Consider the following 21,229-nt stretch of genomic DNA (forward strand, 5'->3'; position numbering starts at 1 on the left):
GTCTGAGGAGCAGAAGATAAAAAAGGGAAGTGAAAAATAGAATGGGCAGCTCTAGAACAGAAAGTTATAATCATATGTTTCAACACTTCATCTTTACATTCTCATCTTTTTAAAGGGCATTGTAAGGATGATTAGATTAGCATATGACTAAACCAGATCAGGGTAGCTGAAGGGTCTCAAACCCTCGGTGAGTTAGGTGCTTCCCCTGCATATGAAGACAGGCTCTGGAAGATTGAGCGGACAAGACCAATACTGGGTCCAACAGTCAAGGTCTACATGTGCTGTAGAGGGAAGTGAGGAGCTGATGGAGCTCATCAACCTGGGAAGGTAGCCCCTATAGGAGAAGGAAAATGCTGGTCCTAAACCTCCGCTGCCTTGCAGGATATCTTCAGGAGAAGCAAATGAGTAAACCTTACACAAATCTGGAGTGGAGTCCCTAAGATGGCTGGATGGCACCTTGTATGCCTCCTTCCAGCAACTCCTGCAGCCAAGCTGGTACCAAACATATTGCTCTGCTTTCCTTTGGACCACATCAGCGAGGCCAAGAGGGGGGTTCTGTAATTTGGGCTTGCACCCCAGGGAGATCAGTTTGGTGCTGCTAACACAGTGGTTTGACTTCACCCCCAGAGGTGCACTCCATTGTCTCTCCAGAAAGACAGATGCCAACAATTCTTTGAGCATTTAGGAAGAGGTGCAACATATACTTATTTCATCATGTGTAGCCATGTGTAGTCATACAGCACCTATGCAATAACAAGTCTTTCTCCATAATGTCAAAGCCCAAGATTTCAGAATTATGTTAAGCCCCATGCTCCATGGTTTCAAATTGGCCAACCATCTATTGACTTAAACAGCAGGAATCCAAGACACAGAGTAAGCCTTACAGCAATATCAAGTACAGTGGGAATACAAAAAAGATAATTTCCACTCACTATTCATGTCACTGACCAGGGGCCCAAAATAATGTACTGTATAGTCGTCTCAGAAACTCAAAATTGTTAGTCATTCTCCATAATTGTTTAGCCTTATTCAGTGAATGTCTGTTCCAATATAACAATGCAGGGATTAAGATTAAGGCTGCAGTCTATAGGAACTTACTTATCTTGCAATGCTCAGTTGAGTCTTACTTCTGAGCAGACATTCACAGGATTGCACTGCTCGGCTGTAATTGTCCATATGCTTATTTGGAAGTAAGTCCTATAGTACACAGTGGGTTTATTTCTGAATAAATATGCATAGGATTGGGCTTCTAGTCATTTGCAAGCACTACTAATCCATATGGTGTCCAGAAAGCTTAAAAGTATGTTATCTGAGCACCACTCCCTGCCACCAGCCCATGTATGGCAGATAAAGCCACACTCAGTCAATAGTTATAATAACTTCTGTGTACATTTAAGAAAGAGAGAGAAAGATTCTCCACCCTACCTGAGCAGTACTGATGTACAGTGGAAGGAAGAAGGCCAATAAAGAAATCAAGTTTGCTACCTTATCCTCAGTGACCAGGAAAGGCAAAAGGTTGCATCTGCAGGGGAATTATTTTATCTTACAAATTCTGCTTCACATATGTGTAATGATTAAAAGCCTACTCCATGTTTTCCTAGCAGTTCTAGCACATAAGAATCTGGAGTAATTCAAACCAGGTTTTATTTAGGAGTCACACTCTTTTTCTCTGGTAACTATAAAAGATTCTAGTAGAACTCTGTAAAACTACCTGCTTGATAAAAGTCATAGTGATAAAATCATACTCTGCTTAGACCACTTTTCTGCATCTTCCTGGATCCAAATTTCCTGAAGAAATTTACAATATGCATCCCACTTTTTCCAGAAATCCTTAAATATGAATACAGCTGGAGTAAAGAGCGGCTTTGGAACAGAGGTAGCCAACATGGTACAATATTGCTGAATAACATCTCCCTTCAGTACCAACCAATATTGTCATGGCCAGGGATGATGCTACTTGCCATGCAGCAACATCTAAAGGGCACCACATAAGTAGGAAGGTGCCTTATGTAGAGTTAGACCATTGGTCCTTCTTCTTTTTAAGCAGAGTTTAGATGGTTGTTTTAGTTGAGATTCCTGCATTGCAGGGAGTTGGACCCGATGTCCTTCGAGGTCCCTTCCAACTCTACAATCCTATGATTCCTCCCTGCCAAAAGATAACATTTACTCACTCTGCGTGTCACTGTAGGATCCCGTTGAGCTTTAGATATCAAGTGCCCAAGAAGGGTATTAGTTCTGAGGAAATGTAAACGAATATTTGTTGCTTTAGTAAATTCTCTAAGTATAGGAGAATGGCTGAAGTTATTTGCTCCTGGACGACCGTTTACCAAGGATATCACAATCTAATATGAGAGAGAGAGATCAGTTTTAAAACATGGACAAATTAATAGAAAGCAACTTATAAATACCTAGGACATGAATAACCAAACTGGGCCCCTGGTCCATTATTGCAACCATTATTTCAAGGGTGGGCATTGTTTCAAAAGGTGAATAGATTCCAGTGAAATGTTGTTAGAATTAGTGTAATGCCACCCACTACAAGCATAGCTAAATGCAAATGTGGACATAGGCAATTGGTGGCCACACAATACAGACACAGATTAGGGGAGTGGGAAAGGAATTACAATAGGCTTCATTGTAGAAACACTCAAGTAACTTGCAGCACAAGCCTAGACATATCCTCTCAGAGGTGAAATCAGTGGGGCTTAGTAACAGTCAAGCCTGGAATGAGAAGGCAGAGTGGGGGCAGCACTTTGATGATGATTTGGGGGCATGTTGCAGCCCTGAGCTATCAACCATAATGTTTCAAATGAGCTCTCAACCCAATCTTCTTTAACAGATTTGGGGACAGGGGCTGCAGAGAGAAGGGAGAATCAATGAAAATCATCTTTTCCCTTTCATCAAACAGAAGCCTCCAATGGATCAATGAGCCTTTAATCAGTGGAGCAACATTATAATAATTTATTTTATACCACCCTTCAAACATATTCCAATAAGAGTTTACAACAGCAAATCAAAGAAAAATGGGGCTTAAGCCATGAATTACACATGTACAGTATAAAAAACTAAGTACAGTGCTACCTTGGTATTCGAACGGCTTGGCTCCCAAACAAATCGGCTCCCAAACGCCACAAACCCAGAAGTAAGTGTTCTAGTTTGCGAATGTTTTTCAGAAGCTGAACATCCGACGCAGCTTCCAATTGGCTGCAGGAAGCTCCTGCAGCCAATCGGAAGCCATGCTTTGGTTTTTGAAAGGGTTCGGGAGCCAAACAGACTCCTGGAATGGATTAAGTTCAAGAACCAAGGTACCACTGTATTCTAAAGGCAACAATTGCCTAGGCTCTCAATCTATTAAGATAGCCAACAGTCACAGCTTCTCACAAATGATAAATAACCTTATCCCATTTGTGATATGAAGGCATCTCCAATATTAACTATCTAATTGAAAGAACATTTATGTCCAGCAGATAAACTAGATTCAATGCTTGAACATGCACTTAGAATTATTGCAAATATCAATACTAGTTATTCGTACACCCCTAACAATCAGTTATGTTTTTAAAAGATGTATAAATACTGAAGGATTTGGCCAAAATGAATTATTATTTTTAGTTGTAGCACAAGGATCCATGACATAAAGGATTGCCGGCAGCAAATAAGCTTTTTAATTACTCTCTCTTTACGATAGAAAGAAAATACAAAATGGAGTTGTGGAATTTCCCCATAAGCCAGAGCAGGTTTTTCTAATGATTAAAGAAAACTCTTCAAAGCCCTTTTTAACAAGAGCTCATTGTAGACTAATAATCAGCTCCACTAACTCAGAACCCAGTTCTTGAAACTATACTATTTTAGGAGCCAACTGGAATCTTTATCCATGCCTCTAAGCACAGTAAGTCCTACCAATAGGGGGAAAGAGATTATCTGTATGAATGATTGCTAGCTAACTAACTCAAGACCAAGGTGTCTGTTTGTAGTTTTATAGCCTACAAAATGACTTATAGTTTTTAGAACATGGTGGCCAGAAAGGAAAGCAAAAAGCACCAGTAGCTACGACAGTTGTCAGTAGTGGCACTTGTTGTGGGTCAAGAAACATAGAGGAGGTGGATATCTGGTGGGAGAACGTGTTCTATATGTCCTTGGAAGAGTGGAGTGTAATTCAAGAGTGCTCATTTTCAGATCAACCCATTCACCAATCTAACTTATATCAGAATGCTGGAGTGAGACAGGGAGGTAGACAAGTGAAGTGAGTTTCAATGGTGGTTACAGACAGAAGAGAGAATGACCACTGGTCACTGAGAACCCATTTAATAGTACTGATCTGCCTTATAGTTTTGTTATGGTACTATTACTGAGGTACATCTGAAGTACTTTCATGCAAAACTCTTGTCTAAATACTAAGTGTTATTACAGTATTGCCAGTGGCGTAGCGTGGGTTGTCAGCACCCGGGGCAAGGCAGGTAATTTGCACCCCCTAACCTGTGGATTTGCGCCCCCTAACCCGTGGATTTGCGCCCCCTAACCCTAACCCCCAGATGTTGCGCCCGGTGCGGCCGGGCCCCCCCCTGCACCCCCCACGCTACGCCACTGAGTATTGCTGTCGTCCCGTCCCCTGCCCTGAACTTACCTCTCCATTTTCTAAAGGCACAATCCGAGAATATTCTGTAGTGCAAATGACATCATCATCTTTTCTAACACGGGCATTTGCTTCCTTCCCAAAACGTTCCCAACAGCCTTGCTTAGAATCTAACAAAAATAAATAAATCAACTTGTGCAGTTCCAAACTTCAGAACATTACTCCAACAGTTACATAGAAAATAGCATAAACCGCCGAATCTGTAGTGGAGAGAATCCTGGTAGCTCAGACCCTGCGCCGGGCCTTCCCAAGACTCTTTACTGTTCTTACAAAGTTATGCTGGATAGCCTGAGTGTTTCAGTGAGTCTGAGAAAGGGAAAAGGGAAGAGCAGGTCTTGCACACCCCATTTAGCAGGGAAATATCACCTCTTTCTCAATACTGGGGTGTCTAATCCACCTCATTGGTTGTTTTTAAACCTTGAGACACAATGTGCAATTAGGCACTGACAGAATGTGGTCTTAAGTTTGCCTTAAGTGAGCATTAAACTACAAACTTTCAGTCTCATCCTATGTAGCACACAGCATGCTCGCTAAAATCTATTGATGTATATGGTACACATTTGGCTCGACAGGATTAACCACAGTTTCTAAAGCTTGGGCATAACAGGAGGCTGGGGCTTATTAAAACAGAAAGTGAAAGATTTCCTTCTCCTTTACTCACTGGTGAAGGAAATGGGAATGGGAAGTCTGCAACCTGATGAATCAGTCCATTAGCGAGTGATTTTGAACTTAGCTAAAGGTATTTGGCAGGCGGGGGTGGGGGTGAGGGTGGGTTAGAGACTTGTTCATGAATTCCTTAAGGTACCGCATATTCTTAGAAGTTAAACGCCCAGCACGAAATAGTTGCTATTGTCAAAATAAAAAGTTATAAGAGTTTTAAAAACTGGTACTCACAAGCAAAATATTGCCATGGCATATAAGTTTTTCCAAAGTCTGTTGATCTTTCTAATACCCACAGATCTGGACGAGGAGAATTTGCAAATTTGATGAGGACATAGGCCACATGAAAGAACTGGTAATAAAATAACAAGTAGAGAAACATTAAAATATACTAAATTGTACAAAGAGAAAGGTAATCCTGTTATTTCTGCTAGAAAACGATAGGGCTGGTGAGGTTGTGCCTCCAGTGGAATTAAACATTTAATGTCTGATATTAGTAACCAAACAATAGCATGCCTATGCTCCTGTTTGCTCTTCTATACCAGTGTTCTTTAACCTCGGGTCCCCAGCTGTTGTTGGACTACAACTCCCATCATCTCTGACCATTAATCAAGCTGGCTGGGGATGATGCGGGTTCAACACTGTTTTGGACCAATGTTGTTCACTGCTCAACTAACTGGATGTTTCAAACACACTTTAAACAGCAGAGGTAATTAACTATAAGTTACTTTGGGTTGCCTTGGGCAACATAGTGACTGACAAATTTAAGGGTAAGGGAAATTCCATTGCCATGCAACACCAAAAAATGATAACCACAACAATTTCGTCACGAAGACAAAGTATAACTATGGTGCCAGAACTACAATGAATGCAACTTCACTGGAGCGGATCTAGAGTAAGCAATTTTTACACTATAGCCATAGGGTTCAGTCTTCCTAACTCTTCTGTCAATGTTCATATTAGTGGTATTTTACTTGGAACAGTGTGTGGAGGCTTGGCCTATTTATTTCTTTAACATCAAAGGGAATGCAGTAATTAACAAAGTTGAAGCCTACACTTGATGAAGAGGAGTCAGTAGGCTTGTCCCAGGCCTTTGAGCACTGATGTTTCTTGGTACCCACTTCCTATATGAATAGAGCTGAATTCTGGCAAAGCGCTGACAAAGCAATCGTTAGCAACAGGACATAGTACAGTTCAAAGAGAGATAATAAAAGTGAATGACAGAAGATTCATTCTCACAGCTACTAAGAGCAATTTGTAGTTCAGGGCGGCCCAACTTTTCATACCAAGTGGGCCACAAGAGTACTTTGACATGGAATCCATGGGCCACACACTGCCTTGTCCTGTGAGGGGTGGGAGGAGCTAGGCCTCACTTAGCTGGCTTTAGGAAGGCAGCCAAGACCTGGGGGCATGTCAGATGTTGGCCTTGCTCCCCCCCACAATCATATGCAACAAGACGGTGTGTGTGTGGCCTGTTGGTTCTGTGTCAAAGTACTCCTGTGGCCCACTTAGTATGGAAAATTGGGCCGCCCTGGCCTAGATACTGGGCCATTATGGGAATAAAGGAAGTGGCTCAGCACCAGAGGGCAAATGGGAGTGTGAACCTTATGATTAGCAACAGTACACTTCTAACTACCCATCTGACTGGTAGTTAGAAAGACAAAAGGCCAGAATTGAGAGTTGAGTGATATGAGCTAGAAGCTAGAACTAGAAAAGCAACAGGCTGAGAAGCCAGAGGGTTAAAGCGATGTTTGACTTCTGTTTGAATCCAAGGCTGCGGATATGGGGAAAGCATCATAGGCTCAGGTTGTGCATATGTGTGTGTGTAAGTAAGCCATATATCATATAAACACAACAGTCTCTGCTGTACCTCATTCCAAAAGTAACACAAACCCTGGAAGCCCTGGAATCTCACACACCTCAGAGGCTGAGGTGGAGTGCAACAATACTGTTCATGCAATATATATCTAGCATAGTAGCCAAGAAACTGAGCTATGAATAAGGCAGCTTCTGGTTAGAATCTCACTAAAAGCCCTAGGCAAGCCATACTGTCTTTCCACCTCAGTTGTTGCATCTAAAAATGGAGGAAATACTGGTGTACCTTACAGGATTGTTGTAAGGATTACAGTTAAAAGAGTGGAAATGAAGTTAAATAACGCTTCAAAGAGCTTTACAAATATTATCATCACACAATTGGCATTAGTATTGCCTAGTTATATCACACGGAAATGCATGCATTCTCTATCTTCCTCATAAGATAGGCAGTTGGGGAAATATGTATCCTTCTGCAAATTATTTTGGTTATATCATGGGTTCAATTGATCCAAGTACAGACTACCTTAAGAACTTTTAACCAACTTACTTATGAATCACAATGATTCATTGTTATTATTAAGTTCATACTGCTCTCTAATAGAAATATGTTTGTAAGCGTTGCCTGTGGCACTCAAACGATTCTGACTTCATCTTTTTTGGCTCCAGCTGAGGTTCAACCAAAGGACTTTTGATACTGTGGTTAGTATTCGTATGCCATAGAAATGCAATATATTATCTTAATTTGATTACCTGAACATAAAGAATGGAGAAGGAGCATACGCAGTGGCCAAATTTGGACTATCATATTTCAGTTTAATAAATTAATTTATGAACAAGTCTTATTCTCCTACATGCAGCTTTTTTAAAAAAATCCCTGTGGGTGATCAAACAATGAAGTCCATAGTAAACTATTGCTTCCAAATCAGGAAACTAAAATTTAAAAATCACGTGTAATCCTGATTTCTGAGTGGAATAACTTACCTTTGGTATTTTAAAATCTTAACTAAATGACGTAAAACAGCATTGGAACACTTACATTTCACGTAGTTTTTTAGTTGGCCATACCTTCTCTGGTCAAATGCCAACGGCTAACTAGTGGGCAGTGTGGTCGCAACGGTTGTACTCACACATGTATAGACATGTTTTAGTGATGTTGCAACACAAATAACGTTTCTCAATATTGAAATATTGTTAGTGTATAAATGTGCCACATGCATCAATATGCCCCACTTCACCCTATATGAAACCATGGTTTATTGTTGCCATTAATCAGAGTTCCTTGGTTTGGATGTAACCAAGTGCAGACTTCCTGCCTTGCAGTGGCGTAGCGTGGGGGGTGCAAGGGGGGCCGGCCGCACCGGGCGCAACATCTGGGGGGTAGGGTTAGGGGGCGCAAATCCACGGGTTAGGGGGCGCAAATCCACGGGTTAGGGGGTGCAAATTACTTGCCTTGCCCCGGGTGCTGACAACCCACGCTACGCCACTGCTGCCTTGTTTGCTAGGCTGAGTGAAGGGAGAAGCAAAGTGGGTGGATGCTGGCATATGAGGTTTGTTTAGATTGGGCTTATTTATTAAGCCAATCTTAAGTCCAAACACAGCAATTTTCTTATATACCTTTCAGTGCTTACAAGTTGTTGAAATCTCCTTTAAAAAGCTAGACGGTCTCCCTGTTTGCCTTGAAATATAGAATATATCTTTAGCATACTAGTAGAGAGTCTCACTGAATTCACTTGAAGCTATTTCTGAATAAACATGCTTAGATTGTGCTACACATGATGATAGTTTTGATCCCTTTATTTAGAAAATCAGCCATAACGAAACAGTCATATTAAACAAATAGGCATTGTCCTTATGTATAGTACATAAAGACAAACAGATTAACAACATTTGACTTTCCTGGTTGTATATACAGCAATTTCTATTAAAAGAAGTTGACGCATTAATCTTCCAGGAAAGAATAAAGCTGCTGACATCTGGTATGCGGTTATTCAAAATGAAATGTTCAAATTAATCTTAAACCACACATGCTTAACCTATCAAGCCACTTTAAAGTTTTTAGATTCTGGGCCCCGTTACATGGCCATTTCATTATTTAAAAGATTTTTGTGAAATAAAGGAAAGCTCCCAGGTGAGAGCTGGGATGGCTCACCGCTTTCTATGTGAGGCAAGGGTTAAGAGCTACCATTCAGAGAGGACTCATTTTATTTTCTTTCTCTGTGTGTTTGTTTCTATTTAGACTATTTTCTTTAATCTTATCATATTATGATAAAAGCTTAAATAAAATCTTGTTTTTTTTATTTAAAAAAATAGAAATGCAAATAAACAAGCAGAAATCAATACACACAAGCCCAGCCACAATTTACCATATCCAGCTAAATGCTTTTAAAAGGTTTTTCAGTGGCATAAAAAGTGGTGGTGGCACAAATACAAGGCAAGCTATATAGAAGGTCCTAGGATATGATCTAAAGACATATATTTGGCTCTGGTCAGCAGCTGGGTGGGTGGCTGACTGTTTGGTAACCATAGGTCCACAGCCATGGGTCTCATCATGGCTAAGTAAAAGAGAAAACTATAGTATACTGTATTCCTGGCTGTGAGGGACATTTTCTAAATGGATTAATTTACTTTTAACCATTTTTTGCCGCTTATAAGCTAGCGTTACCATATTTCTAAAAGAGAAAATAAAATAAAAGTTTTTGGCAAAGTTGTTGAGCTTTTTTGGCAAAATTGCAAAGAAATAATATTAATTTTTTTATTTTCCCCGATTGCTGCCCATACACTGCTTCTGACTGCAACATTCCAGATATGTCCAGAAAATTCCGGACATATGGCAACCCCATTATAAGCCAACCCTACACTACATTTGCTCATAAATCTCCACATATTATACTTCTTGCATTCACTGCTTGAAACTGACTGTTCCATCGCATGAGGGGGACACAACCAACCAACCAACCACTACCAGTTAAAATTTCAAATATGTGGTTTGATAAACCATATGTTGTGGTTGCGAGGAAAGTACCACAACTACAAAGAATACTCATTATCTATGAAATAAAAGCAGAACTAATGTAAAAAGGAAACCTATGAGGTTTGCCAAGCAATGAGTAATGTTAAAGTCCTTGTTATCAATAGATCTTGCAACAGATTCATTATGGTCTTTGAAGCATTGTACCATTTGCTTAAGGGTTTTTAGTTAAAGGTCATTTGCATGTCTATGTCTGTCTGCTAAGCAGCACTTATGTTATCTTTGCAATGAAATAAAAGCAAAATAGGAGGCCAATAACTATCCTAAAAATGATCATGTCCCACTTGTGAGCTCCTGGCTAGTCCATATGGAATACTAGGCTAACATGAAATGGGGGGGAGGCTTCCCAAATGGGAAGGCTTTGAACTGGTGTTCAAGAAAGGAATCCATCTAAGGTATTGAATGTACCCCACATATTTCAATGTTTAGGAAAAACCGATAGATCTGTGATAAGCAACATGCAGCTTATACTATTGCGACAGTAAAGGAGGTAAGGTAGCCATTTTCAAGATGCCCCAGGTTCATACAGTTCACGTAAGATACAGATCTGAGAAAAGGAAAACTAAGTCAGGAAAAAAACGCTTCCTTGATCTGGAGACAAGCAGAGACCTGAATCACCCACGAAAGCAGCTGCAATGTCTTCGCTGAAGCAGTTTCATTCATTAAGAACAATGTTCTTAGGGTGGACTGTAACATTGTGAAGCTAAGATGGCATATCAAATCCCACGTTTGCCTCAAAATGCTAAGTGTGTTTGTGTGTGTGTTTGTGTGTGTGTGTGTGTGTGATTTGCAGGAGAGGACTGGGAAACAGGGGGTGGTGCTTAATCCTTTCCTAAATCAGCTGATTCTCCCTGAAAGTTATCTCCTAAAGCCATTTTCCCCCAAAGTGGGCCTGAGATCTCAAATAAAACCAGCAAGGGGAAAATAGTTTTGGAGGCATTTAAAGAGGATAATAAGGAAGGATGGGAAGTTAAACACACAAAGCCCACCATCTGTTTCTCCCTTGCAAATACAGTGGTACCTCGGGTTACAGATGCTTCGGGTTACAGATGCTTCGGGATTATAGACTCTGCTAACCCAGAAATAGTACCTTGGGTTAATAACTTTGCTTGAGAACAGAAATTGTGCGGCAGCAGTGGGAGGCCCCATTAGCTAAAGTGGTACCTCAGATTAAGAACAGTTTCAGGTTAAGAACAGACTTCTGGAACAAATTAAGTTATTAACCAGAGGTACCACTGTTTCCACCTGCTTGGGAAATGCAAGTTTGGGGATATGATTTGCTGAAGAAGCATGCATTCCAGAAGGCAGTGAAAGGAGGTACACCATACAATATGAACATGACACTGTTTTCTTAAAATGTATTCTCAAGCTGTCATCAGTGTGTGATATAAGAATCTATAACCTTTTAAAACATACAAAGTTACAAGAATTGTGTATCTGGAAGGGACGCATCAGGACATTTAATCTAACCTACAAGACACAAAACAAATAGCCTCTATCTGAAGGATCTCCAAGATGCTTATAAATTTTGTTTCTCAGAAGCAGATCCCACAACCTCCCTTAGCGGTACATTCTTTTACTTAATTGCTCTGATAATTGGGACATATTCCAAAAATTAACTGCAACTTAAATCAACGGCCTCTAGTGCTAATTTCACCTACTTCTTTCTCAGGTCCTTTAAAATATTTCGAAGTATTTATTTCCTCCATGTTTTCTGTGCTACACTGCCCTTTCCATATTATATGAGTGAGTGAGTGAGTGAGTGAGTGGATATGAGTACAGTACATACATCTGTGCATGTGCTTGTATGTGTACCCAGTTCTTTTATCTAGGGCAAGGGTGGGAACCTTTTTCAGCCTGAGGGCTGCAGTCACTTCTGGGCAACCTTCCAAAAACCACATGGGTCCAGAGGCATAAGTGGGTGGGGCAATGAATGCAAATTTTACCTTTGTATAATAGTCTAGTTTCAACACACACCCTCTGTCCTCTATGCAGGCAAGCAATAAGCATTTTCAGAGTTCAGGGACACATTCCAGCCAGAGTAAAACACTCAAGGAGGGTTTAACGCAGGGCTGGGGAGGGGTGTGGTCTGGGGAGGGGTGTGGCCTGGAGGAAGGGGTGTGGCCTGGGGTGTGGGTTGTGAGAACCAGACGGAGGAGCCTGGAGGGCCACATTAGGTCCCAATGTCTGAGGTTCAAGACCTCTGCTTTTCCTTCTGAACACAAGTCTAAAGCATCTGACAAAAAATTACAACACAACCAAAGCAAAGTTTTCAAAATTATGATCAATATAAACACAATAAAACAAATATCTGAACAATAAATCATGCGGTTCAGAATCATACCAATTTCATAATGGCAATTCGGCTAATAAATAGACAGCAATATTTCAATAGTTAATCTAAGTAATCCAATAATGAACCATAGAAATTCTGAGAAATACAGGACAACAAAGTCAACAACATGTACACTTTCCTCAGAGGAGACAATGTGGTGCCTTTAGATCAGGGGTCAGCAAACTTTTTCAGCAGGTGGCTGGTCCACTGTCCCTTAGACCTTGTGGGGGGCCAGACTATATTTTGGGGGGGAGAGAAATGAACGAATTCCTATGCCCCACAAATAACCCAGAGCTGCATTTTAAATAAAAGGACACATTTTACTCATTCCCGGACAGTCCGCAGGCCAGATTTAGAAGGTGATTGGGCTGGATCCGGCCCCCAGGCTGTAGTTTGCCTACCCATGCTTTAGATGTTGCTGGACTCCAACTTCCATCAGCCCCAGTGAGTATGGCCACTGGTTGGGGGGAGGGCTTTCTTTCAGCCAGAACACGCCAGAAGGGCATTCTAGCACCTCTCAGCTGGGCGCCAGGAGTAGACCTGACCTGACAAGCCTCAACAAAGCCCCAGCTCGCGAGAAGACCTTCCTCAAAGCCCTAAGGGGATGTACTCTATGAGTCTAGAGAGGGTCTCTTCATAAGCCAGCGGCACAGTGGGGCTTTGCTGAGGCTCTTAAGTCTCCTAGATAACAGCTGATGGAAAGCACAAGCCAGAGAAGTGGAGGATGGGAGCTCATTAATGTTGGGATTCCATTCCACCTGTTGTTGCAGACATGGGAGTGTTGTGTGTCACATGTCTGTTTACATTCCAGCACAGTTTGCTGGCATGAGCCGAACTTCTGCTCTGTATTGCTTTTGTTTTTAGTCTCTCTCCGAGAAGACGGCAAGGAGAGATGACATGTTTTCTTTGTCCTGATTTATGTATAATAAATGTGTAGTTTAGTATGTGTCTACAGCCTCAAGCCTCTTCTGTTGCGCAGCTTACACTGCTGAGTAAAGTGTGCTCAAGTCTGCAAGCTTGAGTCACTGATCACGTTGGAGCAGAGGTTGAGGGATCTCTGCAGCGGCAAGGCTGAAGCTCCAACTGCAGCCGAGCCAGCTGGCCTTTCAACACGCCCCCCCCCCCAATTCTTACAATGAAGGTGTCCAGCTGAGGCACAGAAGCCTCTCTGCCTCTCAGCTGCTCCCGCTCATGCAAGCCAGATGAGGTGGGTCTCCTTAAGGTGCTCAGCTGAGGTGTGGAAGGCTCCCCTGGCCTCAGCTGAGCAGCCTCAACAAGACTCTGGCACATGAGGAGACACCCCCCCCCCCCAGCCCAAAGAGATCCTCCTAGGGCTCTGGGGTGGGTCTTCTGAGGGAGGTGCATTCCGGCATATTTTTTGTCTAGAAAAAAGCACTGGTCGGGGTGATGGGATTTGCAATCCAACAACATTGAGAGAGCACCACATTGGCTACCCAAGTCCCAAAGCAACAGCAAGAGGGATAATAGAGGACTAGATATTAAAGTCCACAATTTTTTCTTAGCTGTTGCTACTGCTGCTCAAACTGCCCCTGCTGTGCTGTTTGAGTCCATGCTGGGTTTGGAGTTTATCCAGATTACTGAACTGAGCTGTGCCAGCCTGCCTTTTTTCACTTCCCCCATGCTAAGGGGAAAACACTGTGATTGCATTGCTGGTATTCATTAGCTCCATTATAAACCAGTCATTTAATATGCACAATGAGAGGAAAGCAACTGCAAACAAAATCAAACACTTTTCGAATGACATGTTCCTCCTATTCGCTCTCAGTGACTTCCTTCCTACTTACCTAATCAGTGTAAGATTTTAGCTCTTTTTAATGGGTGAGAAGCAGTGTGGAACAACAACTTTGGTATTTGCTTTCTTATAGTGAAAGTACACTGAAAGACAGGAAATGCTTCCTTGGCTGTCAATATTTCTATAGAATTTCTGTGTATGGGAATACGCTAGTTTACAAAGCTTCCACAGTATATTGTTAAGCACACTTGTTACTACGCATACCAATTGTTGTTGCTCGGCCTGTTTACAGATACCTAAACAAAGACTCATGGGCTTGTACAGCAGACAACAAAAACTACTGATCCTAAATCAGATTGATAGTGAAAGACACTTCACCCCAAGAACTGTCATCCACAGCCAGCTCATGACATCTGTTCACTGGCTTCAATCACACCTAACACTGGCCACAACCCATGGTTAGAGAAATTAAACTGTGTGAGAGCTGTGAGCTGCTACACAGACAGTTCAATCACTCACTACTTGGCTTCCTAGAGTAGGGAAATAAACCAGAATGTGGCCAGCTGAGCATTACGTGTGACCCTACACTTCTTTCTCTCCAAAGAAACCACAATTGGAAGCCAAGGTTCGTGTTTGCCTTCCTATTCATGGTTTGTTTGAGAAAACAAATCACAAGCTCTGGTTCTCACTTAATGCTAAGCCATTCACTCTATGGTTTGTTTCCACAGTCTAGGAAGGAAGGAGCTAAGAAGGCACTGCTTGAGCTGTGTGCATCAACAACCAGTTGCTCAAGAACTCAGTTATGTTTCTTGATAGCAGCTGAATTGGTTGTTGCCCATTCCCAGTCATTCTCAACTCTCTGCTTTTGGATCCGTTTAACGCCACAGAATTTTACCTCTTTCCTTAATATGAAGTTAGGTCTGAAAAATGAGTGTGGTAATTTATTTAACGGCTGCTAATATCACAAAGATACCACACTGGGGATCAGTGATGTTTCTTTACACGTTCCTAGAAGGAGCATGCGAGGAGGGTATTCTCTCTCAGGTGAAAGATAGGTAACTCTATGGACAAGCTGGGATGCTACCTCTCCCATAAGGGGAAGAAGCAGAGGTGTCTTACTTCTCCATGCCTGCCCAGAGCTGCCACTAGCTCTGTTGAACAAAGAAGCCTTGTGGGTAGTGGGAGCCTGCATGCACCCTGGAGTTTCTGAAGCTGCAGGAAATCCCCGCAGTAAATCATTCTGATCTAGTGAAGTCTTCAGCAGTTGAATTATTAAACAATATCATCTACTGATGGAACAACAAAGTAGCAGCAACTAATTTTCTGTCTGTATCCATTTCATTGGTAATTTAGAACAGAGTAACCACACTATTCAATTACATAAAGCCCTCCTGAGGCACAGTGGGTCAGTGGGTCTGGCTCTTAAGCATAAGGTTGGTTGTTGTGGGCAGGATTTCCTGCATTGCAGGGGATTGGACTACAATTCTATGATTTAAAAAGGTAAAGGTACCCCTGCCCGTATGGGCCAGTCTTGACAGACTCTAGGGTTGTGCGCCCATCTCACTCAAAGAGGCCGAGGGCCAGTGCTGTCTGCAGACACTTCCGGGTCACGTGGCCAGCGTGACATCGCTGCTCTGGCGAGCCAGAGCCGCACACGGAAACGCCATTTACCTTCCCGCTAGTAAGCGGTACCTATTTATCTACTTGCACTTTGACGTGCTTTCGAACTGCTAGGTTGGCAGGCGCTGGGACCGAACAACGGGAGCGCACCCCGCTGCAGGGATTCGAACCGCCGACCTCTTGATCGGCAAGCCCTAGGCGCTGAGGCTTTAACCCACAGCGCCACCTGCGTCCCTATTCTATGATTTACTTGGCCTAAAACATAATTTAATAAATAGAGAGGGTGTGGTACCTATGGTTAAAGATTTTTAGTCAACTAGCAGCCCCCTTTAAAGGGATTAGTCACCCGATTCATTGATAAAGTTTCATAATCTCAATACAGGTGCTATTTTGAACATGTTGAACTAGCATAACAGTTTTATTCATGTCATGGACATCACTTATTGATAACCTCATATCAAGGACTGATGGAATTCTTGTTGAGCTCAGCATCCAGAAATAATTAAGAGTTACTCAATCTGGAATCTTATAGGCATGCACATCTCATTACATAAAAATGGGTTTTATCCTGAGAAGTGGAAGCAAAAAGAGACTGGCGGTTAGCTCTTCTAACGCTAAACAGCTCCCGTCATGCTTCGGGCCATGGATAGACAACAGACAAAGGAAAATGTCAAAATCAACAACATGGAAAGCAACACCTGTACTTGCCTGTCCTAGATCTAAAGTAATGTTGACCACATCATACTTTAAACCTAAGGAGAGAGAAGGACTTTGCCACCAGCGCTCTGTCCCGTCTATAGCATTGGTTGCTGGGTGAGCTTTGTTGGGATCAGCCGCATCGCAATAGTCACAAAACTGGCCCTGAAAGAGAAGAAAACAAAAAGATGTAATGATCAATGCGGCAGTCTGACAGTTAAAGATCTAGGAAGTTGGAAGATCTAGCCGAGGTAGCGCTTTTCAACAACCAGCTAAAAGCAGAATTAAAACGATGGCTCTAGATGACACCTGATAAAGTGTTATGTTATCTAACAACACCCTTGCCCATGGCCAAAATCCACCAATTTTTATGCACGTTACTTCCAGGCACAAGGAATAGTAGTGCACTAATTAAAGGGCAATTCACTAAACTTCCAGGCACACCAAACAAGAAGCAAGGCAAGAAGGAGGCTTTTCAATAAAAGGACAGTTGCATGAAGTTTTTCTGCACCAGGTGGAGAATTTTATTAGGGAGGATCATCAGGTCTGCAAAAATACAGGATGACAACATGAAAACATAAGGCTGCAATGGTTTGGCACACAGCAATGGCCTCCCCTCTGGGAGAAGAGAAGTGGCAAGCGGAAATATTTAAAGGGGTGGTAAGAAAACAAAGTAAACAAATTGGATTTGGGGATGGAGGTTCTCCAACCTTTCCCCCTCTGCTGATGGTCAAGCTGGACAGGCTTTTTTTGCCAGGTTACTGAAGATTAGGCCACAAGAGAGCCATTTCAACTTAACTAGGTCACTTGGAGTTCTGAGGACAAGTTTAATAATGTTTCTAAATGTACGTCAGTGAATTCTTCTGGAGCAGCAAGCATCTCAGTTATTTAAAGTACATTCCACAAGAGCTGCCAACGAAGATGGCAGATGGAAGCTAAAGGAAAATAAGTTGCCGGGCAAACCTTTCCTTTTGCTCTACACAGGCAGTATCTGCAGAAAGGCATTCTACAATGCAGCCTGCCTGGTACAATGTGTCAGTTCCAGGAGATTGGGAGAATTGCCTGGATCTGGGCCATGACTCATCAAAGCAGCTCTGCATATACAAGTCACCTCAAAACGCACATCTTCTAGAGTTTCCATGACTGTGTATATAAAATTATTCTCAGTACAAAAAGTAATGTAGCCTATGGAAAATTGGAAGTATGGCTGCATATGTACCTTCTACAGGAGTAGTCTATACAGGGCATAAACAGAACATGTAGGAAATGATCTTCTCAAACATAGTGTTGTTGGAAATTCCAGTCCAGCTCTAAGCACAACACTCATAGCTATGTAGCCCATCTAGGGTCAAAACCATAATGACACCTGGGTTGTCCCTCTACTTTATCCTGTTGGATATACCTGTTGGGAGCTGAGTTTCTGCTGAAGAGAGCCTGCTGCACTTGGATAGACTCCCTGGCCCATTTAGAAACCACATCTTTCCAGGGTTCTAAATAATGTGAGGAGTCTAAACAAGTACAACATACTCGCCACTGCAGATGTTTCACTCCTCCATAGGGTAGAGGGGATGCTGCAGGAAAGGGGACGAGTACAAGAGGGAGAGGGCTTATCATCGCTCTCCCCTTTGAGTGAAGTTAATTGTGTGTAGGGTGGTGGTAGAGAAAGAACTGAATATAGCTCTGAGGTTACATGATAGTGGGTTGCCCTTCCTTCTGTCAGGTAGATTGCTGGTTAATAGCACAAGATGGTTTTCGCAATGGGAGTGAAGGCTTAGGGTATATTTGGGAATAACTCATGTTTCAATGAGATAGCCCAAAAAGCTTGGAGAAAGTCATATACATGTACCATTAAATGGAGGAAAGGGGGAGGGCAGTGCACATGCATAGAAAGAGCTATTTGCATTTTTGAAGAGGCAGAAACAGAAAGAGGGTTTAGAGATGTTTGCAGCCTGAATACATCTCAGTGATGAAGAGCTGGGAATGTGATGTTGGGAAACAAATCAGCTGCCTTGTAGGATTCCTGAAAGTGACCTTTGTACATGTATTTATTTTAAATACTCATATACCATTCTTCATCTGGGCGATACCAGATGTAAACATAATATAAAGCAATCACACGTTTGAAATATTTAAAACCACAATAAAATGACCTCCACCGTGAGGCAATATAGATACCAAGCTAAAAATGTCAGCAGCCAACAAATCTTCAGCAGGTACTCACCCAAGTCAGTGCCTGCCTTATTTCATTAGGGAAGGAATAAATAATAAAACTTTGGAAGCAACTTGGAAATTCTGAAACCTCACTCAGAATTCTCTCCAAGTTACCTGAGGGCTGTGGATCTGCCAGAGCAATTACATCCTTTGAATGTTAAGTGTCCTTGTCTCCCTCACTTCCTGCTTTGTATAACATCTTGCTTGAAGAGTTACACAGAACTCAATAAGTTTGCCACACTTTGTGACCTTTTGGTTGATCTTAAAAAAGGTATTGGCCAGTTGTGAGTTTTGGAGTTTGGTTGGTTGTTGTCCCACCCCACCCCCTTATGCTGCTACCTTTGTGTTGTTGTTGTTGTTTGCAGGAGACCTTCTTTTCTGGGCACAAACCCACACCAAAGTACAAGGTCACACCCCATTCATACTTCTAACACAGTGCAGGGCACAGTGGAGCAAGTACAGCCTTTTCAGTTAACTGATATTTCCTGTTGCTAAAGTTCTCTATCTTACATCTATGATTATCTGAATATGTTCATTCACTCTCTCCATTCTTTTATACTGCGGACATGAATAGATGTGAGCATGTTTGTTTAAGCCTTCTCCCATTTCATAGGTATTTGAAATATGGTGTCCATAAAAACTCTCTTCCTTAACTTTGAATTCGAGGGTTGGGGCAGTGTGGTTGCATATGCACTGTGCTGTTATCACATTTTCCAGGTCTGCTTTCCCCAGCCTTTTGAAAGAATTTGGAACCCCTCTTGAACCAAAAAGATGACTGGTAAACTGCAGAAATATTTCTGCTATGTGTCTCAATGAGGCTTTGTTAGAAACAGGAGAGGGAAGCTGCTGAATGCACATTTCTACAAATTCTGTAAGCAGCATACAACATGTACTCTTGTGCCAGGGCACATCTATCAGTAATCCTTCCGGGAGCTTGGATCAAGCACAAATCGCAGGTGACCTCTCACCCAGAATCTCTGCAACAAATGTTAAAGTAAGAGGAATTCTCTTGTTCACTATTGCTGTCATACCTAACTGTAGAATTATATCAATTCACAACTAAACCACAGGGTTTTAACTTCATAAATGGGTGAAAGGAAACAATACCACAGAAACAGTACCTTTGGCTTAATTCACCTGTTAGGATTTGCTTCTGCCTAAATGATTGTAATTGCTTCTAAAACCTCTTAATGTTAAAATCAGGTAGTCTGCAGCATTCAAATTTGCCCCTCAGAAGACTCCTCAGCCTCTAATTTCCTGTAGTCATATAAAATTTGTGGTGAAGGTTAGCTCTAAGAGGGGTTGTCATCTCGCTCACAAAATAAAGAAGGCTTAGTCTACAATCCTAGCTCTTCCTACCTGGGATTAAGACACACTGGATTCAAAAGGACTTACTTCTGGGTAGAGATGGTTATGATTGCACAGTAAAGCTGTTCTGCATATACTGTATGTTAATTGATTTAAAATATGCAAATTAAACTGATTTTGGTGAGCATTTAGAATCAGTTAAAAATAGATAGGAATCAAATACAGACATGACAAATAGGGATTTGGCTTGGCAATCATTTGGCACATTTCTTCACATATGCCATTGTAAGGTACATGCTGAACTAATTGTGCACATTGTAATAGATCATTTTTTGGTTAGCATTTACTGTTTTTATCTTCAGACAGACAAGATCCTAGAAGCTACTGTCAAAGCAGGAGGTGGGGGGCATTTTCTTTAACCCAATCTAGTCCAGAATTCTGTTCTCACACAGTGGCCAACCAGATGCCTATGGGAAGCCGCCCCACCCAAGCAGGACATGAATAGAATAGGTCTTCTCCTTGCCTTGCCAACAGATTAGCATATCATAATACTGACACAACAATACCAGATGGAAGGCAGGTCAATGAGGAGAGTAACAGAGATCTACAAAGAGGGCTTCCTCCAACATTGACAGTGCAGGAGTGCAGGAGATCAGTCTTCTTTTTGTAAGTTATGTGGTCAGTTCTGGACAAGATGTGTATTTGGCTTGATCCAGCAGAGCTCTTCTTGTGTCTTCTTAGGACAGGCACAGAGAAAGTGGAAGGGCAGCTTGTATATATTGCAGAGGTCCCTGGGAATGCCCTACACAATTGGCATATACCGTCTCTTTCTATGGAAGGAAGGCCACCAACTGTTAAGAGGGCCTTTTATTCAGCACTTCCTTCAGAAATCCTGAAGGACACTTTCCTGCCAGTCCAGCAGTTTCCCCCATTTTTAAGTGGTGAAGCAGCATCTCTAAGCTGCAGTGGATGAGTTAACTACCACTATAACCTCGTTCTGTGTTCCTAACCAGTTACCTTCAGCACATGCACAAGAGCCTACCCTTGTACTCTACTTGACAGACTGTGGGTGAGTGAGATCCAAAGAATAATAGTTACTTTGGCCCTCATTTCAATCATAATTATGTACTGAACTTATGGAAACACCCAAACATTTCCAAAGTGTCAGCA

General features: G+C 42.0%; 2 protein-coding genes across 4 annotated transcripts in view; both read right to left on the reverse strand.

The window, feature by feature from the left end:
* Window positions 1–21,229, reverse strand: part of RIOK3 (RIO kinase 3) — a 910,199-nt gene that overhangs the window by 769,727 nt on the left and 119,243 nt on the right. The window lies entirely within an intron of this gene.
* The window catches only part of LAMA3 (laminin subunit alpha 3), a 126,720-nt gene that overhangs the window by 104,318 nt on the left and 1,173 nt on the right, over window positions 1–21,229 (reverse strand). For all 3 annotated transcript variants that reach the window (XM_083451495.1, XM_083451496.1, XM_083451494.1), the window contains exons 2-5: window positions 16,553–16,705; window positions 5,528–5,645; window positions 4,625–4,743; window positions 2,172–2,342 (exon numbers count right to left, since the gene is read on the reverse strand). In XM_083451495.1, the coding sequence (XP_083307621.1) occupies window positions 2,172–2,342; window positions 4,625–4,743; window positions 5,528–5,645; window positions 16,553–16,705 (561 nt within the window). The remainder of the gene's footprint in view (window positions 1–2,171; window positions 2,343–4,624; window positions 4,744–5,527; window positions 5,646–16,552; window positions 16,706–21,229) is intronic.

This window comes from Podarcis tiliguerta (assembly GCF_965153285.1).
Source record: "Podarcis tiliguerta genome assembly, chromosome: 7".
Taxonomy (NCBI): Eukaryota; Metazoa; Chordata; class Lepidosauria; order Squamata; family Lacertidae; genus Podarcis; species Podarcis tiliguerta.